The sequence below is a fragment of the Cynoglossus semilaevis genome, chromosome 8, assembly GCF_000523025.1.
Source record: "Cynoglossus semilaevis isolate Cse_v1.0 chromosome 8, Cse_v1.0, whole genome shotgun sequence".
In the NCBI taxonomy this organism is placed as follows: Eukaryota; Metazoa; Chordata; class Actinopteri; order Pleuronectiformes; family Cynoglossidae; genus Cynoglossus; species Cynoglossus semilaevis.
The window spans coordinates 23,626,291-23,649,077 of NC_024314.1; the positions used below are offsets into that span (position 1 = coordinate 23,626,291).

The 22,787-nt window shown below is 39.4% G+C and overlaps 1 protein-coding gene across 9 annotated transcripts in view; it reads right to left on the minus strand.

Moving 5' to 3' along the window:
* The window catches only part of grm8a (glutamate receptor, metabotropic 8a), a 269,940-nt gene that overhangs the window by 109,718 nt on the left and 137,435 nt on the right, over window positions 1–22,787 (minus strand). For all 9 annotated transcript variants that reach the window (XM_017034395.2, XM_025057310.1, XM_017034393.2 and 6 more), the window contains 3 exons: window positions 10,382–10,517; window positions 9,596–9,750; window positions 5,824–5,961 (listed from right to left, as the gene is read on the minus strand). In XM_017034395.2, the coding sequence (XP_016889884.1) occupies window positions 5,824–5,961; window positions 9,596–9,750; window positions 10,382–10,517 (429 nt within the window). The remainder of the gene's footprint in view (window positions 1–5,823; window positions 5,962–9,595; window positions 9,751–10,381; window positions 10,518–22,787) is intronic.

A 22,787-nucleotide genomic window follows, 5' to 3' on the forward strand; every position in this document is an offset into this window, starting at 1 on the left:
CCTACAACTATATGAAAATAAAGGCTGACTTGACATTGTTGTAGATTAGCCTTATGCTAACTCTATCTAGTTCAAGCGTTGGTAAAGAAGAAACTCAGAAGCTAGTTGAGGCTAGGTGATTACATCCTAGCTAGGTGTGCTTCAACTCAGGTAAGCTAATCCTTGCTCACCGTTATAAATTTGATTCATTCATAATAGTTTACTAAGGTTCAGCTGACGGAGGTTGTTGTTTGAAGAAATTAAATTTAAAATGTATCTTAATAAAATGTTATCGGTAAAATAATTAATGACGGTTCAAGGGAGAAGTCGTATTTATACGTATTTAATCACAGTGATGCTGGAAAACACAGATATCTGTCCACCAACACCTGTCGATGATTCTAATTCACCTGTTTGTTCAGAAATTATTACACCATAACAATGTTGCACTCGTTGCCACCTGCTCTGTTGACTCTTCATTTGACCAATCACACGCAATAATCACACAAATTTTCCACATCCTGTCATCTGCCCTGTTGCTACGGCAACCCAGTGACACTGCCTGTTGATTGGTTTTGAGTGTCGATTATTTTGGGGTCACGAACTTCAGCGCTTTAAATTAATGGAATATGTCGCAGGGCGACCGGGGCCGTGTACACAGACACCAGGGGTGACATTAGACAGTCAATGGGAGTCACAGCTCGTACACATCTAATTATTAGAACCAGTGACGGGCATCAAGTGGGGAATACCAGCTGGGGAAACTGTGACACAGCAGCTTTTAAACACAGAGACTCACTCACCATGGTGTGACAAAGAACACAAATTCAACAAGTTATTTCTCCCCAAACATGGCTCTATAACGAAGCAAAAGTCAATTATAATACCACCACTTGTGACGGATGTAGGTTGGTGGAGCCAGACTCAAAAGTCAAAGCCAAAGAAAGTGAGAACTCAAACTGTGTCTCTATTAAAGCAGAGGCAGCCAGACTGCAGCCGGAGCTGGTGCACTCATTCATGATTTTATCTGCAGCCACAGTGGGGCGTATCAGTGTTTGTGAGCATGTTAAACGTGTACGCGGACTTATCAGTGATCTGCCGCCGCCTGCTTCAGTCAGCCTCTCCTCAGGCATCAGTTTCACCTGACTGCACACTTCCAACCGCAGGAGCTTTATCCTGGTGTCTGATAAATGTCCAGGGTGATACACCCACCAACCACTGACAATCTTTATTTTTTGACGATAAGTAAAGGTGGGATTTTCTTGTTGTAATGAATATTAAACATTATAATCAGGATTACAGTATTCTCTAAATGTCCCAGAGCCTAAATAAAGATATATTTATTTCCAAAAATAAAAAGTCAATATTTTCAACAGGTTACTGTTTAAATTTGGTTAATTAATTAATTAAAAAATTCTAAAAATTTCAATTTTTGAGACAAATCTGAAATCAAACTCAACACACCTAATATATAAAATATTAAAAATATATCTATATATATATATTTAAATTATTATTAATTAATAATAAGGTGCCTGAGCGACATATTTTTCTTTACGTATTTTGACTTTTAATCAGACAACTTCTTTAGTGAACATCGTCTTATACGTCCAGTTAAAGTGTTGCCTTACAGACAAGATTCAGGGGAAAACAAGAGCCGACGGTCTGTCTTGAATGTGATGCTGGACTCAGAGTGAACGAAAGTCAGCGCTGAAGGATAAATGATGAAACTCTGACACCTTGAGTCAGCGTCAGAGGAAAGTAAACAGTCGGGCGAAACAAGAAGACAGTTTGACATTTGAGCTTTGTTTTGACATTTGGGAATTTACCGAGTCTTTATCTTTTATTGAACACCTTTTACTGTTAAACAACCCTCTGTCAGAGCAGCTCCCCTGATGCCGGGCTATGTTCTGTTTCCCTCCAACTATATGAAAATAAAGGCTGACTTGACATTGTTGTAGATTAGCCTTATGCTAACTCTATCTAGTTCAAGCGTTGGTAAAGAAGAAACTCAGAAGCTAGTTGAGGCTAGGTGATTACATCCTAGCTAGGTGTGCTTCAACTCAGGTAAGCTAATCCTTGCTCACCGTTATAAATTTGATTCATTCATAATAGTTTACTAAGGTTCAGCTGACGGAGGTTGTTGTTTGAAGAAATTAAATTTAAAATGTATCTTAATAAAATGTTATCGGTAAAATAATTAATGACGGTTCAAGGGAGAAGTCGTATTTATACGTATTTAATCACAGTGATGCTGGAAAACACAGATATCTGTCCACCAACACCTGTCGATGATTCTAATTCACCTGTTTGTTCAGAAATTATTACACCATAACAATGTTGCACTCGTTGCCACCTGCTCTGTTGACTCTTCATTTGACCAATCACACGCAATAATCACACAAATTTTCCACATCCTGTCATCTGCCCTGTTGCTACGGCAACCCAGTGACACTGCCTGTTGATTGGTTTTGAGTGTCGATTATTTTGGGGTCACGAACTTCAGCGCTTTAAATTAATGGAATATGTCGCAGGGCGACCGGGGCCGTGTACACAGACACCAGGGGTGACATTAGACAGTCAATGGGAGTCACAGCTCGTACACATCTAATTATTAGAACCAGTGACGGGCATCAAGTGGGGAATACCAGCTGGGGAAACTGTGACACAGCAGCTTTTAAACACAGAGACTCAACACAAGACAAAGAACACAAATTCAACAAGTTATTTCTCCCCAAACATGGCTCTATAACGAAGCAAAAGTCAATTATAATACCACCACTTGTGACGGATGTAGGTTGGTGGAGCCAGACTCAAAAGTCAAAGCCAAAGAAATTAGCCACATTTGACTGTATTTAGTCACATTTAGCCACATTTGACTGTATTTAGTCACATTTAGCCACATTTGACTGTATTTAGTCACATTTAGCCACATTTGACTGTATTTAGTCACATTTAGCCACATTTGACTGTATTTAGTCACATTTAGTTCTATTAAACTCTGCTTGGTCACATTTAGCTCTATTTAGCCACATTTAGCTTGTTTTAGCCCCATTTAGCTCTCTTTAGCCACATTTAGCTCTTTTTAGCCCCATTTAGCTGTCTTTAGCCATATTTAGCTCTATTTAGTTCTGCTTGGTCACATTTAGCTCTATTTAGCCACATTTAGCTTGTTTTAGCCCCATTTAGCTCTCTTTAGCCACATTTAGCTCTTTTTAGCCCCATTTAGCTGTCTTTAGCCATATTTAGCTCTATTTAGTTCTGCTTGGTCACATTTAGCTCTATTTAGCCACATTTAGCTTGTTTTAGCCCCATTTAGCTCTCTTTAGCCACATTTAGCTCTTTTTAGCCCCATTTAGCTGTCTTTAGCCATATTTAGCTCTATTTAGTTCTGCTTGGTCACATTTAGCTCTATTTAGCCACATTTAGCTTGTTTTAGCCCCATTTAGCTCTCTTTAGCCACATTTAGCTCTTTTTAGCCCCATTTAGCTGTCTTTAGCCATATTTAGCTCTATTTAGTTCTGCTTGGTCACATTTAGCTCTATTTAGCCACATTTAGCTTGTTTTAGCCCCATTTAGCTCTCTTTAGCCACATTTAGCTCTTTTTAGCCCCATTTAGCTGTCTTTAGCCATATTTAGCTCTATTTAGTTCTGCTTGGTCACATTTAGCTCTATTTAGCCACATTTAGCTTGTTTTAGCCCCATTTAGCTCTCTTTAGCCACATTTAGCTCTTTTTAGCCCCATTTAGCTGTCTTTAGCCATATTTAGCTCTATTTAGTTCTGCTTGGTCACATTTAGCTCTATTTAGCCACATTTAGCTTGTTTTAGCCCCATTTAGCTCTCTTTAGCCACATTTAGCTCTTTTTAGCCCCATTTAGCTGTCTTTAGCCATATTTAGCTCTATTTAGTTCTGCTTGGTCACATTTAGCTCTATTTAGCCACATTTAGCTTGTTTTAGCCCCATTTAGCTCTCTTTAGCCACATTTAGCTCTTTTTAGCCCCATTTAGCTGTCTTTAGCCATATTTAGCTCTATTTAGTTCTGCTTGGTCACATTTAGCTCTATTTAGCCACATTTAGCTCTTTTTAGCCACATTTAGCTCTCTTTAGCCACATTTTGCTCTCTTTAGCCACATTTAGCTCTATTTAGTTCTGCTTGGTCACATTTAGCTCTATTTAGCCACATTTAGCTCTTTTTAGGCACATTTAGCTCTCTTTAGCCCTATTTAGCTCTGTTTAGCCACATTTGACTGTATTTAGTCACATTTAGTTCTATTAAACTCTGCTTGGTCACATTTAGCTCTATTTAGCCACATTTAGCTCTTTTTAGCCACATTTAGCTCTCTTTAGCCACATTTAGCTCTTTTTAACCCCATTTAGCTCTATTTAGTTCTGCTTGGTCACATTTAGCTCTATTTAGCTCTATTTAGCTCCATTTAGCTCTATTTAGCCAAACTTAACTCTATTTATCCCCATTTAGCTCTCTTTAGCTCTACTTAGCCACAACAGCCAATGTTTTCATTTGATTATTTTAAATCAAACTTTCGAATTACATCCAGAACAAAAACAAAAAGAAAAGAAAACCGCCACATCTCCAACAAATACTAAAGCAGTCATTTAATTTTTCCTTAAGCTTTAAGCACACAGACGTTTGTTCTTCTTGAAGAGTCCTGCTCCTCAGAAGCGAGCAGCTGGTGCAATCTCAGCTCTGAGGGTGCTTATTAAAAGCAACAGTGCACACTAAAATGTATTAACTAATTAGAACTGTACGCTTCCTCCTGTTGACACAATTTTCCCAGGCAGTGTTTGCCATCGTGGGCTCTTAAATTCCTTCTTTTGTGTGGTCTGTTCCCACAGGCCTTGTTTGGACACAGTAATCTGAAAAGAATCCCAAAAAAAATTTTTTTTGATGGAATTTAAATTAAGCTCTACTTAGCCACAACAGCCAATGTTTACATTTGATTATTTTAAATCAAACTTTCGAATTACATCCAGAACAAAAACAAAAAGAAAAGAAAACCGCCACATCTCCAACAAATACTAAAGCAGTCATTTAATTTTTCCTTAAGCTTTAAGCACACAGACGTTTGTTCTTCTTGAAGAGTCCTGCTCCTCAGAAGCGAGCAGCTGGTGCAATCTCAGCTCTGAGGGTGCTTATTAAAAGCAACAGTGCACACTAAAATGTATTAACTAATTAGAACTGTACGCTTCCTCCTGTTGACACAATTTTCCCAGGCAGTGTTTGCCATCGTGGGCTCTTAAATTCCTTCTTTTGTGTGGTCTGTTCCCACAGGCCTTGTTTGGACACAGTAATCTGAAAAGAATCCCAAAAAAAATTTTTTTTGATGGAATTTAAATTAAACTGTATTTTTTTTTGGGGGGGGGGGCAAGGCATCAGGGGGTTTGTGATAATAATAACGTGTGAAGCAGGGGAGAAATCTTGAAAAGAGATTTCACCAGGTGATAGTTTGTTAGACATTAAATAGGTTCTTACAACAAAGGGGGAAAATGAATCTCACAGCGGGGATGAGAGCAGAGCTATTAGGACTGAACAATAGTCATATTCATTAGGTGGAGAATTTTACAATGCCCTGCAGAAAATCTGTAAAGTTAAAACACCTCCTCCTACTACACCCTGAACGGCAGCGTTTCTGCCTCTTTGTGCATCTGTCCGACTGAGTAATCCAAACAAAACGCACCTAATTACAAACCACATGTTGTTGTTGTTTGTGCCAGCAGCGGAGACAAAAACAGCCACCGTTCCGGCCGTCATTCTTTTTGTCTGCCTCTTTTGTTTTTTCGTTCAAGTGGGTTAAAGAGGTGGAGCGGGGATTTTATTTTTTACCTGTGCATTTTTTCAGGCTGCCAGGTCGCTTCCCGTGCATCCCCAGCTTGCAGTTGAAATTTTCCTCCCAGAATTCAGCAAACCAGACGTTCCGTCTGTTGTTGGACAGCGAGCGGCTGCGGAAATACCGGTCGAATGCTGTGACAAAAAAAAAAAAAAAGACAAACATCATCTTATATTTCACTTATTTTAGCCTAAATCACTGAATGTCAACAAGAACATAAAAGAAAAACAATGTCATCATGTTGTTGTAAAGCTCTTTTTGCTCACCAGGGTTTACGTTATTTAAAAAAAAAAAAAGAAGCTTATTTATATTTAATACGCGACTACACAGTAAAAGCTTTCCAGGAGTGAAGCACCTGTCAAAGACTGCAGTAGAGCCGAAAACACATTAAATTAGGATTCCACGCTGTAGGAAGCTTCTGTCCAATTTAATAAGTAGAGGAGGAAATACATATGTGGGTGGATGTAGTGTTTTGAAGGAGCTGTCAGAAGCTAAAGATAAGAATATGACACAAGAGCTCAGGGCTGGTACTATTTGAATTTTCTATCTTGGGAAAAACCTTTGTAGCATTCGTGGAGCAGAGTCAGTGCTTTAAAAACCAAGACTTGTAAATTAATCATGGGAAAAACTAAGTCAACTAAAAAGTAGGGAATGCATTTAAGGGAAATTTAAGGTTAAAAAAACCCAATTACACTGTTTCAAAAACATGTTAAATATTCATCTATCAACGGTCTACAACCTTCAACACCATAAGAGATTTATGTTCTCAAGTTGCAAAAACATGTTTATTGTTCAATTTACGCTAGTGATGCGGTGTACAGTATGAAGTTTTAGGTACTGTAGTAATACTGTAGCTAAATCACGGCAGTTCAAAAGGGAAGTTCTACCTGAGGACATGTAAGTGAGTAAAACACACCGACCTGAAGTAAATATTTCTGGCCCTGCCAGAAAATGCTACAGAAGAATGAAGAAGACAGTGACATTATGTTGTTTTGCTAATAGTTGGAAGTTGGAAATTTAGCATGGTGTTAATGTTTACCCCTGATTTTTGTAAAAGTAAATTTCAGTACCTCTGTATCTAATGGTACTGGTCTGATGTACGTCTACATTCGGACTAAATTTGGTCCTTTGCTCCAGAGATAACTCTGGTACTGGTCTGATGTACGTCTACATTTGGACTAAATTTGGTCCTTTGCAAAGAGCTCCAGAGATAAGTTAAGCTTCACAATATGAAAAAAAAAAAATTAAGGATCTAAACTGTCCTTGAATTAGCTTTTGTGAAAGGACAAAACAAAAGGAAATAATAACCAGAAAATGCAGACGACCCGTCCCCGTCCCCGTTCCCGTCCCCGTCCCTGACCTCAGACTCTCCATACCACAGCTGTGAAGTTCTCTGGTCTAATATTCTCCATAGAGGCAAAAATAAATAATAGGTGCAGTTTAACAATGATTTGCTGTAGGTGTCAAACTACCTCTTCACTAGGACTTCTGGAATTCACCGCCTGTTGCCTGGCAACCACACAACAGGGACATGGACAATGTGTCAACCGTTCCCCAGGTTGGTGTAAATAATCCCGTGACTCCAGTGTTTAACAAAATGTCAAAGCAGTCCTTGAAAGATGTTTCTGTAAATGTAATAACCGTGTGGAAAATATCCGTACACTGAAATACCGCAATACTCTGTTCCTTGATACCAGGTCGATATTCTACAGTACTCTATCGATTTATTTATGGACATGGAAATATTCATGCCGTTAGTTTATTTTGCTTTAATTTCTTCTCTTGCGATTTCAAGTGTAGATCCCTCTGTTCCGGTTTTAGTAACTACACGTTCATTAAGTAACAGCATTGAGTATTTATTATGCTGACATTTTTTATACAATCAACAGTATGAATATTATTGCAGTATATTGCAATACAGTGATCCCTCTCCTATCATGGTAGTTGCGTTCCAAAACCCACCGCAAAATGGGAAAAATCGTAAAGTAGAGACGTAGTGAACGAGAGAGCAACCGACAGAAAGGGGGAGAAAGCTGAGAGACGCTACGATGCATGAGGATCAATGCGTACACCGAGTACGCAGTGTATTAGCCAATAGTATGCTGTGTACGATCTCGTCTAGGTTGACAACGCTACGCCGGTAGCAAATGCGTTCAATTCTCAATTTCAAAACGAGAATCCACATTTTTACAGCCAAAACATTTATCATGTTTTTTAGTATATTTTTTGCTATATTTCGCGACATAGCGAGATCGGATGAAAAAAAAAAGCTGCGATGTACGGAGGGAGAAACCGCAATACAGATGTATATCGTGTTGTTTCCCCTGTATCATGTGAGTATTGTATCGCCAGATTGTTGCCAATACAACATCTGAAATATAAGGCACATTATTATCAAATACCTAATAATAATGGTAAAAACAAGCCAGAGCTAAGAGGTAAAATATAAATATATTAAATATATGTCAAGCAAGAAATTTCTCAAATGCTTTGCAGACGATACAATATTTATTGTTGTTCAGATTGTTTTGAATCTCGAAGACAGATAGGATCACACTGGGATATGAAGAACAATAAAGAACTCCCTCCTATATCCTAATAATAATAATTAATGGTGACATCATAGTATTTGTGAGTTTTAAGTTGATGTAAAGAGACAAAAAAAATCTGTTTCTTAGGAGATGTAAATAGAGGGACACTGGAAAAAGGAGCTCACTGCGTTTACTGACATGAATTAATGTCTTTAACACTGAAGTATAAAAAATATCTAATCCTCATTTAAACAAAGTATTCCTGACTCAACTCAAGTGCTGCACAGAGGGAACAAAAACAATTTTAAAAGAATAATAAAAAATACTGAAGTACTGAAGAAACATCTATGAAAATGAAGTCAAAGTTAATGGAGTCATCGTCTCCAACTGAGTTAAAAGCCAGTGAGAAAATGTGCTTTAAGAGAGGACTTAAGAACAGGAAGTGAGTCGGACTGTCTGAAGTACCGAGGCAACTCCTTCTTCCTCTCAACTGTTTCTTTGCCTCTGTAATAACCAACAGAAACTCTCTATGAGGACATTTTAAAACATATGGCAGAATTTTAAAACCTAAATCCTAAAACGAACTGGCAGCCATTCAAGTGTTGCTAAATTGGGCCAACCTGCTCTCGTGTTCTGGCGCCAGTTAGAAGGCGAGTGACGTCCATCCAAGCCCAGCATGAAGAGCAGTACAGTAGTCTAAACCAGTCGTGATAAAAACACGAAATAAAATTTTTAATGTGGTTGAAGTTTTCTTTTACGTTCTTTGTACTGGACGTATTATTAACGCTCCTCTGTCCTGCAGCTCCTCTAGCTGCTCCGGCTAGCCCTGTTCCAAACACGGACTTTGATTTATTTTAACTTCTGTACAAGCTCTGGTTCTCACTGGCTCTCTGTCACACTTTGAGTTTGTATCTTGTTGCCTCTGTGTCCCTCCAGGAGTCAATTATCTTAAAGGGGAGAACTGACAGGGAGCAAACGAGAATATGCTCACTGGCCCTAATGACATAAACTTGTTGCCTGCTGGGACCCAGAGTTAGACAACATGATTCGGTTCCTGGCCTTCCACTCTTCCTTCCTAAATGTGATTAATGGGACTTTGAGAAGAAGCACGCGGCCGCGTGTGGACAAATAAAAGCCTGTGTTGTGGTGCAGTATAATATCAAGTATTGACTCCATGAACAACCATATTATATCAGTGTCACTGTGGTGACAGGTTTTTTTTTTTTCATCGCCCTACCGTCCACAGACGCTCGCTTGGGGAGAATCGTTATGGCGCCCTCGGCCACTTTCTCCTGGCCAATCACAGGAGAGATTTTGGACCCCCAGCTGTCAGATCCCACCCACAGGAAGTGACCTGTCTGGTTGTTTCTCTTGGCTGCATCCAGAACTCGGCTAAAAGAAGAAGAAAAAAAATAGAATTAGCTTTAGCATTAGCGGTAGCTGCTCAACTAGCTGTAACGTGAATAAAAAACCCCCACATACATTACATTGAAAAATTAAAAGAAATTAAAGTCATACCAGGGTTAGTGTGCATCTGCTCAACTAGCTGTAACGTGAATAAAAAAAAAACAATACATTGAAAGATTAAAAGAAATTTAAAGTCATACCAGGGTTAGTGTGTATCTTATTAGGATTTTCAAGCTAAACATGAGTTTGTTTTTTGTTTTTTTTTTACTTAAACTTGACCAGGTAAGAGATTCAGGGACTACGTTCTCATGGACCTTGGTGGAAAAACTCCACAAACCCTGACCACTGCTTCACCACGTAAACAGAAAAAAAATCATTATTATGGAAAAATCTGAATACTCAGTGGATACTCTACTGCACTGAAACCCAAACACACATCTTTTTTACATCTGTAGTCACAATAATGCTAATGCAGTCACAAGTCACTAAGTTTTACTGCTGCTAATTTTCACTAAGTAAAGCATAAAAACCACAGAACGCCTTCATAAACCCATGTAAAACTGTACAATAATGGCCACCGACAGCATGGGCTCTCATTGGAGTGCACAGTGCGTACCGAATGTCATCCTCATTAGCGAACATGATGACGGCCCTGGCGTTGGAGGTCTCCAGCAGGCGTCTGATGATCTTGTCAAACTCCCCTGGTCTTGGCTCCCGGGGTATTTTCAAGGACTGGGCAATGCAGACGCCACCTAATACAGGGGAGGAAAAAGAAGAAGAAAGAGGGAAACAATGTATTTAGGGATTTACGCTGATGTCTGAGGAACCGAAGAGTAGAAAATGTAAAGACTCTAAACAGGAACAGGACAGTGAATTCCTCAGCCCTTGGGCGATTATTTTTTGGCTGCTTGAACAACTTAGTTCTTTTACTAATGAACCAAATTAGAGCCAGTATTGATACTCAGGAGGGAATGGTTGGTGTTCCAGCTGCTCCACTTCAAAAACAGCGAGATAAATGTGCTAACGTTTAGGAAACGCAGATAAAAAAATAAATACAAATTTTAAAAAATTGATAATATCATAACAATATAACATGCCAAGTGTAAATGTGTAAGTTTGAGCAGAGTCACAGTGCGAGGTAAAACATAGCTAGCTATTAGCTTAGCTTAACATGAACAAGTAAAATAGCGGGGCAAAGCTACACTGAGCTGGTATTAATAACACAACAAGTAAAATAGCGGGGCAAAGCTACATTTAGCTGGTATAATAATGACACGAATGAAGAATGACTTGACGTAAAGAGAGCGGATAATGGAGTAACAGCGGTGAAATAGTACTAAAAATACTAGGAAAGATGAAGTAACTCTGATAATGAGTCTTGATAGTCTGTCTGCTCTAAGGTTAAACATTCTTTCTCTCTCTCTCTCTCTCTCTCTCTCTCTCTCGCTCGCTCTCTTCACACACACCAACGTTCTATTGTAATTCACACTTCACTTTTAAGCTTCATTTAAACTTTTACTCTAATTGGCTCTTTATCATATCACTAGCTTAGCTGCAGGTATGAATGTGTGTATTAAGGTGTGAAAGACTTTGTTGTACTTTGTAGCTTAGGTTAGCGTGCCTGCCACGGAAGCAGAGAGCAGAGAGTCCTGGGTTCAATTCCCAGAGGAACCACATTGATAATGTTAATCCTCCTCTGTGTCCCGTTGGATAAAAGCGTCCGCTAAATGCGTTATTGTACATGTACATTACAAATGGCCGCCCTCACAGATGCACGATGTATGTAGCTACGTATGTACGTGTCCTTTGTGCTCACGTCTGTCAACTTATCGGTGTGTGTGTGTGTTTGTGAAAGTGTGTGTGAATGATGTCATTTCTCCTCCCTGCCTGTTCCAGCCCATTTATTGAACATCTGTACCGTCTGTCGCTTTCACTACATCACAGCCCTAAATCTCTCTCACTCTTTCACACACACACACACACACACACACACACACGATGTCCTGAACCCACACTGACGTGTGTCAAATTAAGAGCCACACAAGGATGATCAGCCAAAATGGTGAAATCAGTGTCTACACACACAGGCTATCAGCACTGTTTCCTCAGGAGACACTGAGAAAGTGGACACGCGCCTCTGTGTCATGGGCGGCTCGTTAGCAAACGGAGGCGCGGCGTGTGTCCAGTAGAGATGTTAGCAAATACGCAACGTGCTATTTGGCTGGGCTAATTTCTGACACCTGTGAAAAAAGCACCTGATGAAGTAAAAGTGCGGTCACGTTACGCGAGGATCGCTCGCCGCCTCCTGCTACATGACCACAGACTGCGGGGTGGACAATGATGAATCTCCAGTGATGTAAACAGTGAAATTCTATTTTTCAGTCAGAAAGACGACACTAGGATTAAAGCCAGTTACACCTGTTAGCATACCTGTTAGCATTGGATTCTTAGCTTAGCCTTGTATTCCATGATTCATGAGGCAGCACAGTGAGCTCTCAGTTTATCTCCAATAACCTGAGGATTGAGGCTTGGGTGAGAATGGAAAGCCACTGAATTCTTCTCCTCACACATATATTTATGCTGTTAATCCATATGTTGACATGTTGACTGTTAATTTTTTGTGAGCTTTAATTTGATTTTTTTTTTGTGCAAGATTACACGTCCTTAGCCTCAGACGTTTATTGCCTAAAACTAAAGATTAGCATGTGAGGACTGTGTACTTTAGTACCTCTTTAAATACGCACAAACCCACGACTTGAGCCTTTAAAACACACAGTTGTTGTTAAAACCTTTGCGATGAGTGCAGGCTGCGTGTCTTTGAGCAAAACTCACTTATACTCGCAATTAACTCCAACCTGTTTTAAGATTAAATTCACTGGGTTTCAGACCGGGAAACACCTCTCTCTCTCTCTCTCTCTCTCTCTCTCTCTCTCTCTCTCTCAACATTTAATTAACAATCTGCTTCCCTCCCACACGGTCCTCTCTCTGCACCATTTCATCTATTAACTTAAGGAGATACAACTGGGGAGAAGAAAAGAGGGAGAGAGGAACCATCACTCACCCGCTCCTGTCTTTACCATTTTCCCTTCTCACTCACCTCGTCTTACTCTTAAAGGCTAGAAGTCTCTGAATGGATTCTTTTAACAACATTGGAAAAATAAAATTCGGCGTTGAATGGATTCTTTTAACAACATTGGAACAACAACATCTTTTGATAAGTCAGTCAATATGAAAAACAAAGCAAAACACAATCATCATCATCAAAAAAAACAGAAAAACAAAGCAAAACACAATCATCATAAAAAAAAAACAAACAATCAAAAAGTTAGATTCAAATCAAAATAAGTGACTGCGTACACATTTCTGCACTTTATATTCATAGATGTAAAACATATATACCTGTCTACCTGCTATTATTTTGTTTCTGATTACATCAATATACAGAAAGAATTATTAGGACATATATGGCTTAACCTACAGTATCTACTGATGAAGTGAAGGGTCATACTGATTCTGATACTGACTCCATACACATCCGATCTCTGCAATGATGTTCTCTATTGTATCATGCCATCGTATCATCATCGTCATTATTTGGTATTTTATGGTATCGTATCGTTTATGGTATTGTGTTGTATCGTATCATGTCGGGTATGGTATTGTATTGTTGTATCGTATCGTGTATGGTATCATATTATATCGTATCATATCCTATATGGTATCGTATTGTATTGCTGTATCGTATATGGTATCGTATCATATCGTATATGGTATCGTATTGTATTGTTGTATTGTATATGGTATCGTATCATATCGTGTATAGTATCGTATTATATCGTATCATATCGTGTATGGTATCGTACTGTATTGTTGTATTGTGTATGGTATCGTTGTTGAAATAAGCCAAGGAGAATGGTCTAAAACATACAATAAAAAAAACTTTGAGTGTCGGGTGAGTATTGTTGTAGGATGGTACTTTCATATTCCCAACAAAACATTGGTAGCTAACAGAATAAGCCAGTGTCGCTAAGTGTTTAGCAATGCTATAAACTGCTTTCATAAAGAGCAGTTAGAATGTGCTTGAAAGAAAATGTACTTCCCACAAACTCACTCCTTGTCCCTGACACTGATGTGTTTAGTTGTGTATTTACCACTCCCACATACGCAGATAATAATATGGAGTACTGCTAGACAGAGTAGGTAATGAGGGGAACTTTAAAATGTGATTCTCAGCCCGCTGCATATTTCTGTTAGATGGCAGAATGTAAGAGTCTGAAAGAAGGAGGGTAAAATAAATTATTCCTCTACCAGGATTTAACTCCTCACACGCTTTATTATTGACCAAATATGAAGGTTTGGCACATCGTACATTTGACAGTAGGAAGAACGCACACTAGACTCAAAACTCTAGTACACAACACAGGCACATAAAAATATAATTTTGACACACTTTCCTTCCAAACCCTAATTAGCAGCGGCTCCAATATTTAAATTTGCCCTCTTCTGCTTCTCCGTGTTTCGCTCATGGCTAGTGGCGCTGCCTTTGAAGTCGCTAATATATTTCATTATTTATATACTCCTGGTGAATGTGTTTTTTTTGTGTGTTATAGCATACAGATGGAGGTGTTTCTCCTTACACACGCTCTGGTGGGTTTTTCCTCTGCTCTCCGACGATCGTTCTGGTGAAAAATAAAGGATTTTTTTTTACCTTTATAATAATAAATGCTCCGCTAACCCCCCCCCCCCCCACCCCACCTTTAGTTCAAACATCTCCTCAGGCCTGCTGATGAATCGTTGACACTAAGAAATTTACATCCGCCCATTAAAACATGACTTGAAGGACAGAGGCCTAGGGGCTTCGAAAGTTGTTGGAATTCAAAACTGATCCTCACCTGAACCCAGCAAAGCCCAAGGTGGTGAAACTTTTCTCAGTCCGTGGCTTCAATTTATTTCCTATTTTACAGAGTCAAATATTGATTATTCTGGGATAATGAAAAAGAAATTCTAACTTTCATTAATAAAATATAAATAAAACATATCTATCACTTAGAAAATCAGTAGAACATATAAAAAGTACTGTGTCGTCTGCATAGAAAGAAAGAAGTATTTTCTGGGGAATATATGTGTCATCACTCAGTGGCTGGAGCCAGTTATTAATATTAAAATTATTATTCATATTAATATTTGTTGTGTTTTAATATTCTGTCTTCAGAATGAATAAACTGTTAAAGCTGAAAATATATGACTGTATTAGCACAAAGCACATACAGTATATACTACATATATATGTAGTGTATATATATATATATATATATATATATATGTAGTGTATATATATATATAAAGTAACCTGTAACTGTCTCTTGTTTCTCTTATTAGTTAAAGAGTATTTTGCTGAACTAACAGTAACAGTATTGAACTATGAGAATGCTGGTACTTTTTAAATACTGCTTGTTTAAAAAGTACCAGCATTCTCATTGTTCAATATGCAAGTGTATGCACTGAAAAGTAAAGAGTTTAGAAAGAGGAGAACATACATAGAGCAACTGCAAAACCGAGTAAGAAACAAAAGAAAACTGCTGTAGAGAGTCTTCACTCTTCGTCTCTTCGTCTCTTCTCTGGTTTAAATCACTTCAAGTAAATCATCCGTACAAGTGCCACACCCCCAGAACCGATGCTGGAGTACTTAGCTTCGTAATCTCATCAGGCACAGAGAGCAGGTATCGGGCCTGTCACAGAAACTGCCCACTATCAATAGTAAGATGAGGGCTGACAAGTGCAACTGGAGACCAGTTGTGTGGGCCCTCAGGCAGGAGACAAGTCAGTTAATGTCTCCATCGAGCCGTCTGACCTTCTGCAAACTGTCAAGCATCGCCAATACATCCAGTCTATCAGATGGATTCCTCCGACTCTCGGCTGGATGCTGGGAGACCGGAGACATGAGGGGATGAGACAGACTGTGAGTGAGGAGGACAGTGTGAGGATAGATGGAGGTGGCGATTAGGAATGAAAACAGAGAGGAGAAAAAAATTAGAAGAAGGTGAAAAGATATAGAGAATAAGGTGAGGGAGGAGGGAGATAAGGAAGGGATGATTGGATATCCAAGCACAGATAAAAGCTCAAGGTCAACATCAGCTGTAGAGATGACACTTCTGTTGGTCTCGCCCTCTGTTTCCCTTCTGCTGTAACTGCACTTAACGAGATAAAACATATAATATAATAATAGAATCATAGTAGCTAATATATTTTAGATTTAATAACATTAGTCTCTTTCATAAATCAAATGGGATCAAACTTCTGTTCTTGTTTGACATTTTATTAATTGGGGTTAATTCGATGGTTTTCCGTGGTTGTTTGTGATTAAACACGTTATGACCTGCCCAGTAATTACAATCTACTTGTTTACTTTTAATTCCAAGTTTAAACTTTCAAGTGAAGGTTCTATGGAAACAGTAGACCAGGCGTGGGCAAACTTTTTGACTTGTGCGCCACAATGACCCTAGAATAAACAGGGGGGCCGGGCCGGGGGTCAGGAGCAGATAGATGGAGCGTTTGTGTAAACAAAGACAAATGACATGCATGAAAGGCTAAAATACTAACATCATTGTGGAACACCATCTACGGGGGAAACGTGGGTATTGCAGTGAAAAGTCTGATAAAAGTGTGACAGGACGGATTACAAAGCTGAACGGACTGCATCCGGCCCCCGAGCCTTAGTTTGCCCATGCCTTCAGTAGACAAAACTAAAAACATGCAAAAAGCGTGCATCAAATCAGCCTTCAGCAGTACACAAGACTAAAAATAAAGTGTAAAACCGAGTGTTAATCCCAGATACTGTACAGTATCTGTCATTTCTGTTGAAAAACAGAATACACCAGTGAAAAGCCAACACTGTGATCACACCGTAAACCAATCCAGAGAGTAAACTTTACGGACGACACCGCGGATGTTTCGTTCATTCACGTCAACCCGCCTATCATTACTGACAACGTCTCCGCTGACGGACAAGGAACAGGAGAAAATACAGTATTACAGGCTGTGTGTACTGTACTGTATGTGTATATTTGCACCTGTCTCTGTATGCGTGTCCATCCCACCTGACATTAACAAGGCTTTTCACAGCTATGTAAATACATCGTCAGTGTGATGGACGGAGTGCGACTCAGTGTGATATGTTTAAATACCGCTCTTGTCATTCATTGCCTTTTTTTTTTTCTCCCCCTCACAGTGACACTTTCTGAAAACTGAAATTCTCTGCATCTGAGATTTTTCGCTGTTAGTAGGCAGAAGAAATGCATAGGCTTCCATCTCGAGGAATTGTTTGGAAAATATATGGGGAAGAAATGTTTGCATAACTACTATTGCATCAGGTTTTTGCTGTTTTTTTTTTTTTAAAGACATGTACTGGTTCAAATGTATACAGTTAGACTGCAGTTTGTTGTCCTGTGTCCTGACAGTTTACCCTACCTGGCAGAATGGCATACGCTATCCTACTGCACATGCGCGCACAACGAAAATGCCAGTCAGAGACATATGCAATCAAGTGTTTTAACATTTATTTCTCACCGCTCAACAGTTGCCATGGCTACATGAAGCTGTCGCCCCGACCCATGGAAGAGGTGGGCGGAGCACAGTCCTTAGAATGCTTTAGTTGGTCATTTAAGATATAGAAAAACATATTTAAACCTGTTTGCGAAACATTAAGTTTGTATTATAAAACAAAAATATATTTTTGTGATATATTTAGCTCATTTGACGTTGAGAGCCCTGATTTAGACACTAAGGAATTAAATTCAACAAGCAGAAGATTTTACAAGATTGAGGGGAAATTCAAAGGAAACGTTCATTCATCTACAGAATTCATTTCTCATCATCGTCCACCCACTGATGCGCACACAGTTTGAAGGACTAAAGAGATGTGGTTTCTCATCCCTCTGATGTCGTGGTTCTCTGATGGTTGCCCTCTGACACGGTACAATCTAGAATTCGGAGTGAATTTGCTTCAGCATGTCTGCGTTAACAAAGCTGCAGCAGGACTCTAAAACACTAAAGTACTATTAACTGGAGGCAGCAAATTACACAATACATTTGTGAATCGAGTTTGTTTATCTGGAGATGGAAGAAGGGAAAAATCAATAATAATAATAAAAAAATTTCAATATCAGCCTCAGCCATTGCCTGACTTTTATTTATCCCTGCCTGAGTCCAGCCTGGTAATGTATGTTTTTTCTTCAGACTGAATATAAAGTCTATCTCATTCTCTGCTCAGGTGCTGTGAATTACTTTGGCCGACGCAGACTCATGCATACCTCTGACCACATCAATAGGCCTCGCACATGAAGAGTTCTTCAGCTATTGATGTGGACTCTGTTGGCCTAGGGCCCTCCTTTTTTTTTTTTTTTTTTAACCAGCGTCAATAGACACTTTGAGCTCACTGCCAAGAGCTCAAATAACTTGGTAAAAAAGAAGCAGTGCTTTCTAGACAGCGAGATCCCACCGAGTCCGACGTCTTAATTTTCGCGGTGGAACAAATTGTAGCGCTGTGCTAGTGAGGGGACAAATTTTACAAGACAAACAAAGTCGTGTGTCCTCCTCGTTTTGCAGATTTGCAGCGCTGAGTTACCAACGATGAGGCGGCAGAACTGAAATACTGTAGTATTAAGGGGTGTGTGGTATTTGAGGTACACACAGATTATCTCCCTCCTCTCCAAGTTGAACAGAGTAGAGTAGAGTAGAGCGGAAAGAGAGGCGATTAAAACAGTAAACATGGCACACATACATACATATATATATATATATATATATATATATATATATATATATATATATATATATATATATATGTGTATGTGTATATATACATACATATACATATACAGTACATATATGTATATATGTACAGTATATGTGTATATATTTTTTACATATTTATATATACTGCATACACTTTTAATTTCACTGACAATGCAGCAGTTAGTACTTTGATGCAGTCCCTTAGTCTAGAGTTTTGCATGGTGTACATGCAACGAAAACGGTATTAAAGGACAAGGTCAAATATATGGATGATCTGAATACACACTAAAAAAAAAAACGATAGTTCTAGCATAAATAGTCTCAGTTAAAGTTACTATGGACAAACACTCTGAGTTCTTCTCCCAAACGTTTGACATTAGCCAAAAAAAACAAAACAATTTAGTTTTGCACATGTGTAGCTGCTAAAGTTTGCGAGTGGCTACAGAGGCTAAGTGGCGTGGAAGCGCTGCTCTCTATTCCGACCACCTGCTTCTGCAGTGTTTATGGAATATTCTGTGTGCGTCAGCAGAAATATAATACCGCCGTCTGTGTGTCCCGGGTCACGGGTAACGAACGGGTCAAGTTTTTAACGAGTCTGGATGGAATTGGACAAAGATGTAATGATGGTCAGATGGTCGAGGTCTTAACTCTGTGAGTCGAGCTGTGGGTCTTTGGGCACCGTATTTGCCCAGGTTTCTACTACAGTACGACAGGTGGAAAAACTCAACAAACATCTGCAATGTCTTGGACTATTCCAAGTCCTGGCCTACTGCTGGGATTAGAACTTTCCGCCTACTACGATACATTTCAATTCTCTGTTTGTTGTTTTGAGTAAACGCAGCGTTGTAACAGCAGTGTAGGTAATACAAATGAAGGTTTAAATAAGGGTACATTCGAAGATTAAGTTAAAGATTTATCAGGGTTGTGTAAAAGTCAGATATCACGATGTTTGTATGTAGGCAGTACCATCATGGAGTGCTCTGCGCAGCACGATGTGTCCGTCAGCAGACGGATATCGCTGTGTGCGGCGGCACGGCGGCTACGATTCGCTCTTCCTCCCCCTTGCTTGCTTTTCTTCCTGCCACCCCCTGACGTGAACGGCACCCCACTGCATTCCATTCAAGCAGCTTCGTCCATCTATATCAATTTACTGAAGACAGCCAAAGGTGGTCAAACAGCCCGTTCCTCCTCCTACTGCTCCTTTGATGGTCCCACCATCTCTATCATCATTTCCCATCCCGTCTTTTAACCACATTCTCCGATCTTGCAGCTCCTGGGTTCCCACTGCGAGATCGATAGCATGTTGCATGTTATCCTCTCCGTCCATTCCGGGGTCTTCCCGGTCCTCTGAAACAATCAGCATCTCACCGCTGGTCCAATCCGTGGCTCGTTCCGTCTTCCCCAGACATCCTGCCTTCTCCCCTCCATCCTGACAAGTCAGTAAGTACATGATCTATGTGCCTGGTTATCTGTGCTCTGACTTTGTCTATTCTTCACTTCCAGCTGTAGCAGGAGTTCTTCCTGCTCAGCTCTCCTCTCTCGATTCCTTTCCTGTTCTTCCTGCTCAGCTCTCCTCTCTCGGTTCCTTTCCTCCCATCTCCCCCATCTCCCCCTCTGTGCTCTCAATTACGCTCAGCTCCACTAGAGTCAACAGCGACTGCATGTTTCCAAACAAGGCCTAAACAAATTCCGCCTGCTGTAAATAACGACTCCTGTGTCATGTGTAGCAGAAAGATCACAGTAGCTCCGTCCTAACACCACCAGAGACATTATTGAGGATCAAACCGTATGAAGGAAAAACCCTTCCTTTGAGATTTATGATGTCACAGACATTCATCAACCGTCTGTAAGTGGTTGCACTATGAAATGCCTCAACACAGTCATCCATATTTGGAGAAATATATACTATTTACAATTACTTAAAATATTATACATTATACAGAAAGAAAATCACAGTTAAAAGGATTTTATGTCATAAGTCAAATTTCAGCTTGCTTGCTAACAGCATAAGCTCTTTAAACTCCAGATGAGCAGTTTCAGATCAGTGACGGCAGTACATAAACAACAAACCTTTAGAAGAAAATAATAGAAAAAAATGGTTTAGAATAGATATGAAAATGTAAGAAAAGGAATCCCTAATTATTTGGAAAATGTAAGAAAAGGAATCCCTAATTTTTTTTATTTTCTTTTTGTAATTATTGTTTTTTTTTTTACAGAAGGTAACACGGTGTACTAGTGGTTAGTGCCTTCGAGGAAGAGGAATAATTATTTCAACATGAGAATGTACTGATGACAAGCTTTGGAGGAGGACACCCAGACTCCTGACCTGCAGAGGCAGGGACTGATGATTGGGTGATGGAGAAACTGTCAAGTTTTGTTCAGGAGGATTTGAAGAGAACCTTTATTTTATGGCTGTTGAGGTTAGAAGAATATGATTGCTGGTGGGTAATCACAGAGGTGAGTGGGTACGAAAGTCGAGGTAGCTTTAGAGGATTTAACTCTAGACCAAAAAAAAGGGGAAAAACTGAGGTAAAGAGAGGGAGAGGGAAGGTCGGGAGAAAAGAAAAGAGAATTATTGTATTTGATGCACAGCTCTCGGTGGAGTGGTGGATTTGAACCTTTTGGACACCAGTCTGTTTCCATAACCCCCAGGGCCACCACTGTTATTGGTTTTCCTATTGACCGTTCTCCTGGGTCGTTCCACCCATTAGTTTATCTGACTCCGACCACCAAATAACAGGTCAGACCTGAGGGACACTGTGGGGCTGAGTACATGATAAACATATATGTGTGTAACAGGGTGTGTGTCGGTGTGTGTGTGTGTAGAACAGGGTGTGTGTCGGTGTGTGTGTGTATGTTTGAGTTTGTTAGGACTAGATATAGGAGGGAGTTCTTTATTGTTCTTCATATCCCAGTGTGATCCTATCTGTCTTCGAGATTCAAAACAATCTGAACAACAATAAATATTGTATCGTCTGCAAAGCATTTGAGAAATTTCTTGCTTGACATATATTTAATATATTTATATTTTACCTCTTAGCTCTGGCTTGTTTTTATGTAAGGAGTCAGATAGTTTTCAGCTTTTCCAACTTAGACATTGATTTTTTTTAAAAAAACACTGAACAACCCAACGCACGTTTATATTTAAGTCTGTTCAAACATGACAAGTGAGAACAAATGTTGAAAGCTTTGACAAGTCACATGAGAGAGAGAACCTTATCGTGAGGCCATGTGAGTCACCGCCTCTCTCAACAGGTGGAGGACCTGTGGGAAATTATGGGCCGACATCTCACAAGGAACTCTCCATCACATCACTGCAGTTTCATGACAATGGGGCCTGAAGAAAAATGTATTTTCAAACACTTATGATCACCTGTAGTTCTGAAGTCGGCCTTTCACTAACATGACGATGTTAGATGTATTTTGATTAGTGAACGGTGTAGTCTGTGGTGGCTTTGTTTCTCAATCATTACTCTGTATATGTATGTAATACAATATATAAATATATATTCCAAGTTTATATATATATATTTTGTAGAGTCGATTATTAGGGCTGTTGTTAAGTAAGATTTGAAGTGATTGATCATAGGATAGCTATGGAAAAACCATGATTAATCATAAGCATTAATATTTACAAATAATAAATCTAAATAAAATATATAAACATATATAGTATTATATGTACATATAAATTATATATGTTAATATATATTTGCATACATATATACAGAAACACACATATGTAAATAAATATATAAATATATATGTAAATATATATATAATCTTTGTATTCTTGCTGTTGAAGTTGCTACGTTTCATGCAAGTGCAACTTGTTTCTCCTACAGGTCAGTACCTGCCCTACTTTTTGCCTTTTGTTCTTAAATTTTGCTTTTCTTTTTTCCATCTTCCTCATCCATTATCATGATAACCTATCTCCCTCTCTCTCTCTCTCTCTCTCTCTCATTGACCCCACCTCTCCATCTCCACCCTGTCCTTCTCCGTCCTCCACTTCCAGGAACTCCACATCCGTCTATACCTTTCTTAGAGGCTCTTGAGGCCGCAGCCCCACAGTGAAATCTCAGCAAGCCTTACCGCGCTGATTAAAGCTGCCAGAAAGAAACTAAAGAAGGAAAAATACGGCCGTCAACAGGGGTTCAACGGAACACTGCCAATATCCTTGTTAGCCCCCCCACCGCAACTTCCCCCCACCTCCACCCCCCGCCCTCCCC